At 34.9% G+C, this 10000-nt stretch overlaps 1 protein-coding gene across 4 annotated transcripts in view; it reads left to right on the top strand.

Moving 5' to 3' along the window:
- Positions 1-10000, top strand: part of Pkc53E (Protein C kinase 53E) — a 668331-nt gene that overhangs the window by 558645 nt on the left and 99686 nt on the right. Inside the window, exon 14 of one of the 4 annotated variants that reach the window (XM_070100588.1) lies at positions 9040-10000. This exon is cut by the window's right edge and continues 3637 nt beyond it. The exons of the other annotated variants lie outside the window; for them this stretch is intronic. Coding sequence (XP_069956689.1) covers positions 9040-9162 — 123 coding nt within the window. The 3' untranslated portion in view covers positions 9163-10000. The remainder of the gene's footprint in view (positions 1-9039) is intronic. 4 annotated transcript variants of the gene reach the window in all.

Here is a 10000-nt window from a genome sequence, read left to right as displayed (position 1 = left end):
GTTAAAATGGTGATGGTGTTCTCCTTGAGTTACTGCCTGATTTTATGTATAATGTTAGGTCTAGTAGCCAGCTGAATGGACTGCAGAGTAATAAACTAGAAATAATGTAGATTTACTGCTAGAAATGTAGAGATTGCTAGTAAGTCATGTTAATTACTGCAAGTAGTGTGGCATTCTTTGCATCATGTGGAAAGTATTTTCTCTGTTCTGAGGAGGAGAAACTTCATCTAAATGCTTTCATGTTGTGGAATAATTACTGATGAATAAATAATTCCAAGAAAGACAGGATATTCTACAAGCTTAAATATTTGATCTTCATAATTTCTTCTTAGCTACCATTCTTATATACTTTATATTCTCATTACTTTCTCCTGTCATCTGATTTTTCAACTTGCCTCTCAAGCCACCACCACACTCACTGCCTATTCTGACACACTGTTTATCATGTCTCACCTCAACCTGCTGTTTGTTGGGTGATGGCCATTGGCTTACACTAGAATATTCCATTTTCTTCTAACTTAAGTGTTCCATCTACTTGTATTGCAATCTATTGTTCATTCTGGATTGTTTTTTAATTTTTGGCAAATTAAGTGGATGAAATACAAAGTTTTAGAAGGAAATGGTTGTTCTCAACAGCAATGCATTTCAGCTTTATTAAAAAGACAACAGATACTTTATGATATGTCATTTGAATGAATGGTTGGGACCTCTGATGTGACTGACTTCTTTTGTGCAATGTAAAGGTAACCATTTCAGTGGAACTTTGTACCACCTCTGGTTCTATCGGCAGATCTGTGAATTGTATTAATTTTAGAATGCCGGCAAAATTCTTGTGGTGAATTTGCAAACCTTTAAGCATGTTTTAAAAATTTTCTATGGAGCATGAAGGCATGATAGCATTTATTAGCGCATGCAGATTTTTACCGAATAATTTTACTGAAGCAAGTTTCACTCACAAGAAACTGTTGACCACAACCTGCCATTTGTTAGGATTGTCTTCATATTATCACCCACAGTTTCAGGATGAAAAAATGCATTTATTAACCAAACATTTTACTTCGTGTGAAACTACTTGGATAGAAAAATAAACATTAATAAGTGATCTGTATTTTTTGGTCTCATAGACCCTTTTTGGGTAAAGAAGGGTCTGTTAAAAAGAGTATCGACTGAGGATAAAGAATATGGATCTCTCATACCTGTCCTTTTTTTTCTACCCAAATGGTGTCTCACTTTTCATAGATCAGTGTTTATAACGCTGTAATCCGAGAATTTTACTTCGTATAATATGCCAACCATGTACTCTTCAATATGTGTATCATTTTTAAGTAATCATAGTTGAGGTATTTCAAGATTGAGCTTTGATGTGGTGAGTCATGTAATTGAAGCAAGTCTCTGTGCAGCCACTGAGAATACAGTGGCTTGTGAGTGCCACAGCTCTGATGAGTGACATGACCAGCCTGAGAAGGTTATTGATGTTGATGGTTCTTGTTTTATCCCTGAGAACCCTGCCTGAGACCAGGTACTCCCTCTCCCCAATATTACCAAGTGCTCCACTTGTTTTACTATATCTCTGTGTCGCACAGTAGCTGTATTTGTCAACGTTTCCAAGTTTACCAATTGGATATAATGTACATATATTGTATTTATATTTCTGGATCTGGTTACTCATTGATCTCAGGTACCAGTTTATTATCAAAAGTTTTTATTTATTTATGATATTAACATATACATATATATATATATATATACAACATGGCCGTGTTGAAAAATATATATATATATAATTTATATTTCAATATATAAATAACTTACTGTTAACATCTGTCTTTACATGTACAAGCATCTTATCCAGTGTACCATATATCTCTAATTCATTCCTGTTTATCACACTTATTTGCTGTGATAATCTAGTTTTATTAATTTTTTTTTAATTATGTAACCAAGGTTCCATGGAGTTGTTATTCCTACTATTTTTTTAGAATCCTAGAAAATTATCCATTAAATGCCCTTCATACAAGTCAGTATTCCTCTTTAATTCCTCAGAAGATGTTTCAGTGTTAATCGTAACCTAGTTTTGTTTTATTTTATTTTTTGTCTACTTTTGCATTATCGGTCATAAGTCAGTCCCTCTGTTTGCCTAAAAAAAATGTTAACTAATTTATTCCCCTAAACTTACAATAGAGTTGTATATAACTTAATATATGTACATAAAAAATTGGGATAAAACACAATAGAATATAAAGAACAAAAAAGGCAGAGTACCATGACTGGAACAATACACAATTAACCTGCACTTAGGAGAAAGGAGCTTACGACGTTTTGATCCGGCTTAGGCTCTGCTGTTACAAAGTTACATACTTTGTAAATAGTCCAAGTTGGACTGAAACACTGTAAGCTTTTTCTCTCTCCTATGTGTGGGTTATTTGTGTACTCTAGAATATGTATAAATGTACAGTTTTAAAGTTGAATTGTGTGTATGACCAAGTTGTGCATGAAATACAAGTTTTCCATTTTATTTTATTTCGTTCATATTAAAGAGGGGGTAGGGGAAAACAGGGAGAATGGTACTATGTGCACATGTTGAGAATAAGAGCTAGATGAGGAGGTTAGCGACTAAATATCTTTTTGTGTGATTTTGCATTAACTGTGATCAAAAAAATCAGGATCTTTCTGAAAAGTGCAGGAGGATATGGCAGGTAGTATTAATCTGAAATTCCTTGAGAGGACGAGTGTGGTGGCACTAGCAGTGCACTACAAACTCCTGAGATTAACAGAAAAGGTAAGATGCAAGTTACAAAGGGAACAACAAGTCATCTCAGAATCTCTAAAATAAAAAATACTGGTTATAGAATCAGATATAATGAGGGCAAATTCCTAGGCCTATACCTCGACAACAACCTGAATTTCAGCACCTATATCCAACACATATCAAAAAAAGTATCCAAAACAGTTGGGATCCTTTCCAAGATACGATACTACGTGCCTCAAAATGCCCTTCTCACACTATACCATTCTCATTTATCCATACCTCACCTATGCTATTTGTGCTTGGGGATCAACTGCAGCAACACATCTAAAGCCAATAATAACTCGACAAAAAGCCGCAGTAAGAATAATCACTAAATCCCATCCCTGGCAACACTCCCCCCCACACTCTTCATAGATCTAAACTTACTCCCTGTTCAGAACATCCACACTTACTACTGTGCAATCTACATATACAGGACCTGAAATTCCAATATTAACCTTGACCTAAAATGCTTTCTTGATAGTTGTGACAGGACCCACAGACATAATACCAGACACAAACATCTCTACGACATTCCCCGTGTCCGACTAAACCTTTACAAAAATTCAATGTATGTCCAAGGCCCTAAAATCTGGAACACCCTACCTGAAAACTCTAGAACTACAGACACATTCATCACCTTCAAAACTACTGTTAGAAAACATATCTCCCTGATACACCCCGTCAACTAACTACATAAAAACCACCTTGTGGTTCACACTTACTCACTCACTCACCCATTTGACTATAAGCACAGAAATACGTATCTTAATCTTAAAATAATGATTCCTAACTAGTCACAAGTTTGCCTGTGTTACTCCAATATAGAAACTATGTATTGTGCCACAACAAAAGCATTCACATTGCTAAACTCACAAACTAGTATTTAGTCACTTAGTATTTAGTCTACTTACTCCACAATTTGTAATAATTTAGGGTTAAGAATTAATCTAAGTTTGCCCGAAATGCCTAGCCATGCTAGGTGTTCTAGTGGCCCCCTCTGTAATTAGTATTTTATTACATGTAAACCACACAATAACCAAAATCTGTAAACCCCACATTGTAATCCTTATAGAGAATAAACTTTGATTGATTGATTGACATAGAAATATAATTAAAATGGCTTCAGTAAATTAAGGAAAGTACTGCAACCCAGAATCCTATTTTAACATCAGCATACTTTGAAAATAAATTTTCTCTGTATACACATGGCATGATTTTGAAAAAAAAAAATCTTGTTGCAGATTGAAAGAGCTTCATTGTATAAATTGAAAGAGACGAAGATGAGTGGAATCTGATAAAGAAAAACTAAAGATTTTATGGTGTATTGAAGTTGGCAAAAAAAAAAAAAAAATCAGATTCTATATTTCCACATATTTTGTATTGGTATATAAAATAGATGACATTTAATATTGCACATGGGGATGCAGAGCATTTTGGGCAAGCTTAAACAAGACTATAAGGACAATAAACATTTTATATGTATATAAAGCCATTATCCTTACATTTGCTTTTTTTTACTAAATTGTTTACTATCAGTTCTCCTGACATGGTTGGATCCAAGGGAATTCCCAGATATTTCACTGAAACTATTGAAGTGATGGGTTAAACCATACCACGGGTGGGGATTGAACTCACTGTGAGCGAGTCGTAAAACTCCAGGCCAGTGTGTAAGCCACTGGGTCAGCTGGTACTGGTCTGGAGTTTTACGACTCGCCATGAGATTCCCGCCCGTGGTATGGTTTGTTTGCAATTGTGTCATTACAATTTCATGAGTCAAAAGTGAAGGGTTCCTTGTTACCCAGAACATGAAAAGCACTTGTTCTTTTCATTTTATTTGTGTAGCAATGGTTTGTCGACTAACCATTTGCTGCATGACTCTAATGCCAATGATAGTACATTAGCTATATCATGTAGGTCTTTACCTGACACTAGCAGAGCACTGTCGTCTGCATAAAACAGAAGTTTGAACTTTATACTGATAGGAATGTCTTTCACATAAAATAAAAATAGCAAGGGGCCCTGAATACTCCCTTGGGTTTGAGGGAATATACCGAGTTATTTTAACATAATATAGTTTGTGTGTCCATAACACCTTTGTGCCTTCAGTATATATTTACAAGAAAATCATAATATATTACAATTGTTTTAAGGTGTAATATTCATCAACACTTGGAAATAAGTCACATTATTTGACTATATTGGGTTATCTTAGGTTAAATCTACCTAGTGTACTTTTTTGTCCAAATTCCTATGCTCATAACATTTTGGTAAAAATAAGTAATTTGGATTGTTTTTTTCTCATTTTTTTTTATTGTACATATAATGCTTCTGATTGAAATTTTTATTCCTTTTTTTTTCTAATTTTTTTTAATCAAATTATTTTTTTTATATATTGTGCATTTAGTCATTTAACCGTTTAACTGGACTTGTCCTGGAGGTGGGAAGTACAGTATCTGAACTCGGAAGGAGGGGTGGAGATGTTTGGAGTTGTAGCTAAGCTGTATAATTGGCATGCCTCTGGCAAGACAGTAATGGAGTGAGTGTGAAAGGGTTTCTTCTTTTTTGAGGGTCACCCTACCTTGGTGGGAGATGACTGGTGTGCTAAAAAATAACAATAAGCATTTGGTATAAGTGTGATAAGCTCTTATGTTTTTTTTTAACATTAGTTAAGAAATGGGCCTTAAATATCCTATGGAGACAGAGTCTAGACTCAGGTGTCATTTCACAGTCTCTATAAACCATGGATAAGCTCTACTACTAAAAAGGTGGCAGTAAAGTAAGTACATAATTGCAAATAAAATATCACATCAAAATCTATGAAAGAATGGTAAGAAGTAAGATTGCCAAACATGGAATCAGTCTTTACATTACATAACATAACCCATACTGGGTTTTGGATGCATTAGAAGATGGACAAAATGCTGATGTGAGATACTTGATACTTGTAATCATGAAATAACAACACTCAAAATTCACATTAAAGGAGCACCTGGGAAGTTAATGAATACTGTAGATCTTCAGTTTTCTGACAAAACAGAAGAAAAAACCTAGTCAGAGGCCTCCACACTGTACAACTCTTCCTCAGGGCATAATGTTTGCACCAGCCTTGATGTTGGTAAAGACCTCTTCATCCAAGGAATTGGAGTTCCCTCTCCTTCCTCATTAAATCTTATTTGCCTCAAGGCAATATTTCACCTCTGCAGGTTTGTTCCTTCCCCATGACTATAATAATACTTTTTGTTGTACATACTTGTATCCGACAAAGTATATGCTAGATTTGTACAAGACTGCATCTACTGTAGATTCAACAGGTTTTTCAAGCTAGTGTCAATAGTTCTTCAGTGGGCCACAAAAATAAGTGTAGTATAGTATTAAATTATCCAGTGGGCTGAGGAAGGGTTGTTGAGGTGGTTCGGACATGTAGAGAGAATGGAACAAAACAAAATGACTTTGAGTGTGTATAAATCTGTAGTGGAGTGATGGTGGGGTAGGGGTCGGCCTAGGAAGGGTTGGAGGGAGGGGGTAAAGAAGGTTTTGTGTGCGAGGGGCTTGGACTTCCAGCAAGCATGCGTGAGTGTTTTTGATAGGAGTGAATGGAGACAAATGGTTTTTAATACTTGGCGTGCTGTTGGAGTGTGAGCAACGTAACATTTATGGGATTTGGGGAAACTGGCAGGCCAGACTTGAGTCCTGGAGATGGGAAGTACAGTGTTTACACTCTGAAGGTGGGGTGTTAATGTTGTAGTTTTATAACTGTAGTGTAAAGCACCCTTCTGGCAAGACAGTGATGGAGTAAATGATGATGAAAGTTTTTCTTTTTCGGGCCGCCCTGTCTTGATGGGAATCAGCTGATGTGTTAATAAAAAAATTAGTACAAATTTCAGCTGCCTTGATACAGGAAAAAGTATAAAACGCACTTAAACCACTAAACAGAACAGACGAGGAGCATAGAGACTTTACAGTAATAAAACTGGACTCCTGTTGTAAGAAAAATGTTATGCTAGATAATTTAAGTCTTGAAAACAAGATAATGTATGTTCAGCCAGTTATTATAGTCTTCAGGGCACTTTTACTCTCTCGACTGTAATAATGCTGCACATTAACAGCTACACTTACGGAAGGTAAAATTACAGATCCAGAGAGTGCATTGCAAACCCTTGCTGCTTACATATACTGTATTCCAATACTGCCTAAATTATGAATATCAAAATTCCCTACAACTGTACTATTTAAAATAAGTTAAGATATATGTATATACATTTATCATAATTTATAATTGAGTACTTTGTTTCAAAGCTGTACAAGAATTTATTCTCTAATGAGAATAGGAGGTATGGTAGATGGTGCAAAGTACCTCCAGTGAAAAGAAGTGGTACCTTAAGGTATTTTAAAACTCCCTTGAAATAATCAACTTTTACCTGTTATCAGGTGAGAACTTACAGGACTGAATTTACATTGGTATATAACCTAAGGCAAACAGTAAGAAACTGCCTCAGTCTGTTTCTAGAGCAGCAGTCGGGTCTGAGACTGGACAGGAGAAGTAATGATCCTCGTATATCGACAGGTAGATAAAATACTGATGTTTGTTGTGGTCACTGCAGTTGAAAGTTGTTTCTGCCCTTTATATATTTATCAGTTCACTGCAGTTTTACTTTGTGCCCTCCTTGTATGTACATGTCATGGGTTACTTACCAGTAACCCATGACATGGGTGCAAAGACACTTGATAGTATGTTTTTAACGCAGTTTCCCACCATAAATATGTAACCCCAAAATGGTTCTGTAAAGAAAGCTGTGTGATAGCACACTTAACTGACTCTTGCCACTGATGTCTTGTATCAACTGCACACTGCACTCGGTGCACTGCCTGATGCGAGTAAGCTTTGCTCTATATGTACAGTATTTGCAATAATGTCACTTTGAAGTTTATTAACTTCATATAAAAAAAAATTATGGAAAAAGCGACATATTTACTGAATGCATTATCCACCTTGATTTTCGGTGGTAATATTGCCAGATTCTTGTGATAATAGGTTTGTGGTTTCCCAGAAATCCAGCTTAGGCAGGGTCACGTAAATTGCTTATTAAGATTGAAAGATACCGTTCATTCTATGGTCAAGGCAGACATATGACCGACAATTTAAAGCATGTATGAAAAATCCAATAACTTACATTGCGTCTCTTAAGTTGTCTTCAGTAGTCCAAGATCACATATTTTCTTTGTCTGGACTTGCCTTAATGCTAATATCCCAATTTTCCTCTCATTGCTGATATCCATTTTCCCCATGTATTACCAATATGTGAATTTATCCTGTGCAGTACTGATATTTAAGTTTTCCCCACACAGTTCTGATATTTTTTTTTTTTACATGCAGTGCTAATGTTTAAAGTTTTGCCACACAGTGTCTGTGTATGTCTGGCTTACTTTTTCTTAGCATGTCATCTTTTCTTTACTTTTTTTATTATAATTCTAGAATTTACTTTCATATTTTCAATTTTTTCGTAGCCTTGATTTCTGTCTTGACCCTGCATAAGTTTTTGCTTATAATTTAATCACTCCTTCAATTCATCTAATTTTCCTTTTGTAATTAGAAGTTTTTCTTACATTCCAAATTTTTCCTTGAATCTATGTATACTTTATAAAATAATGCTGTTCATATCAGGATGTTACCTTAGATTCTCTCCTACCTTAATTTCATAATCTCTCTAGTTCTGAATTAAAATGCAGTGTATGTTTAGTTCAAACCATGGCTATACTACATACAGGTTTTCTTCAGTTTATGCAGGTTCACTTCATGGGAATTAAAGTCAATATTATGTGGTGTCCAATGTCTATGGGCAGTTCCAAGGAGGGGTTAGAGATATTTGCTGTTTGGAGGGACATCTGAACTGTTGTATCTGCACACCTCTGGCAAGACAGTAATACTGTGAATGATGGTGAAAGTGTTTCTTTTTTGGGTCACCCTGCCTCATTGGGAGATGGCCAGTGTGTTAAAAAAAAAAAAAAAACTTTGCTGTTTGAGATTGGTGTGGTTTGCAAAATATACTAAAGAGTCTAAAGATTCTTGTTATTAAAAGTAAGTGTTGATAACCTGATTAAGCTTAGCTTAGGTGACCTGGTTTTGTAATGCAGTTACTGCATGAAGTGAGGGACACCTGTAATATTAGCCCAGTATCATCTTATCAATTATGTTATCTTTTTTGTGTTAATTTTGTTACCAAGTTTTTGAATAATTTTTCACTCCCCAGATATTCTGTACATGTATTAGACTACTCACCAGTTCACAGCATCTCCATTGGTCTCTAATTTTTAAAAACCCCAGATTTTTAAAAAACCTTCAAATTTTTTATAGCATAAATTTTTTTTTATAATGACTTATTGTCAGCTATTTCTAAGTTTAGTTCTTTAGATATATTACCTTCCATTTTCAAGGCTGCTGTATCTTTTGTGATAGAGTAGCTAAACTGAGTCATGAGATATTTTAATCTATGTATCCAGATCTTTAATTGTAAAGTTTTATTGTGTTGACTTTTTTTATACATTTTATAAAATTTCTCATTGTTCTTTTGAATGTTGCAATTTTTGATTGTATTATCCAAATGCTCGTACATTTCTTGAGCACAGTGATCCTAAAGTGTGTGTGTATGTGTGTGTGTCTCTCCTAAAACTGTCATGTGTAAATTGTGTGTTTGTGTGTACAGTTGTCCCCTGCAAATTCGTGGTGGATACATTCTTAAAAGCCCTGCAAAATTAAAACCTTTAAAAATGCAAAATTGAATCTGTATTACAATTCATTTTTTTCATATTTTAGTTCATTTTGTGTTTGAGATCTCTGTGTAATATATCACTAATGTGGTTAATAGCAACAGTAATGAGAAATAATGAGCAGAATAAAAAGTGATTTGGGCATGGGAAAGACATTGAATCAGAAAAATGTTGGATAACTTAATCTTTTTTGCTAGTTGCCCTTCAGTAAGTGTGTTGGATAACTGAACCTCATGGATAAGGAAACCTGCTAATTTGTAAGGACAGCTGTACAGTATGACTTGTGTACATAGTTAATCCCAGATATATGTAGCAACTAAATATTAGTTTTAATATACGTAATGTTATGACTCCACGTCTATGTTTTTTGGATTGTTGATTCCTCATTGAAGATGAGATTAGGATTGCAATATAGGAGCCCTCTTTATTTTGTGTCTTAACCAA

Source organism: Cherax quadricarinatus, chromosome 73, assembly GCF_038502225.1.
Source record: "Cherax quadricarinatus isolate ZL_2023a chromosome 73, ASM3850222v1, whole genome shotgun sequence".
Classification (NCBI taxonomy): Eukaryota; Metazoa; Arthropoda; class Malacostraca; order Decapoda; family Parastacidae; genus Cherax; species Cherax quadricarinatus.
Note: the sequence above shows the minus strand (reverse complement) of the source record. Positions and strands in the feature narration are given on the sequence as shown.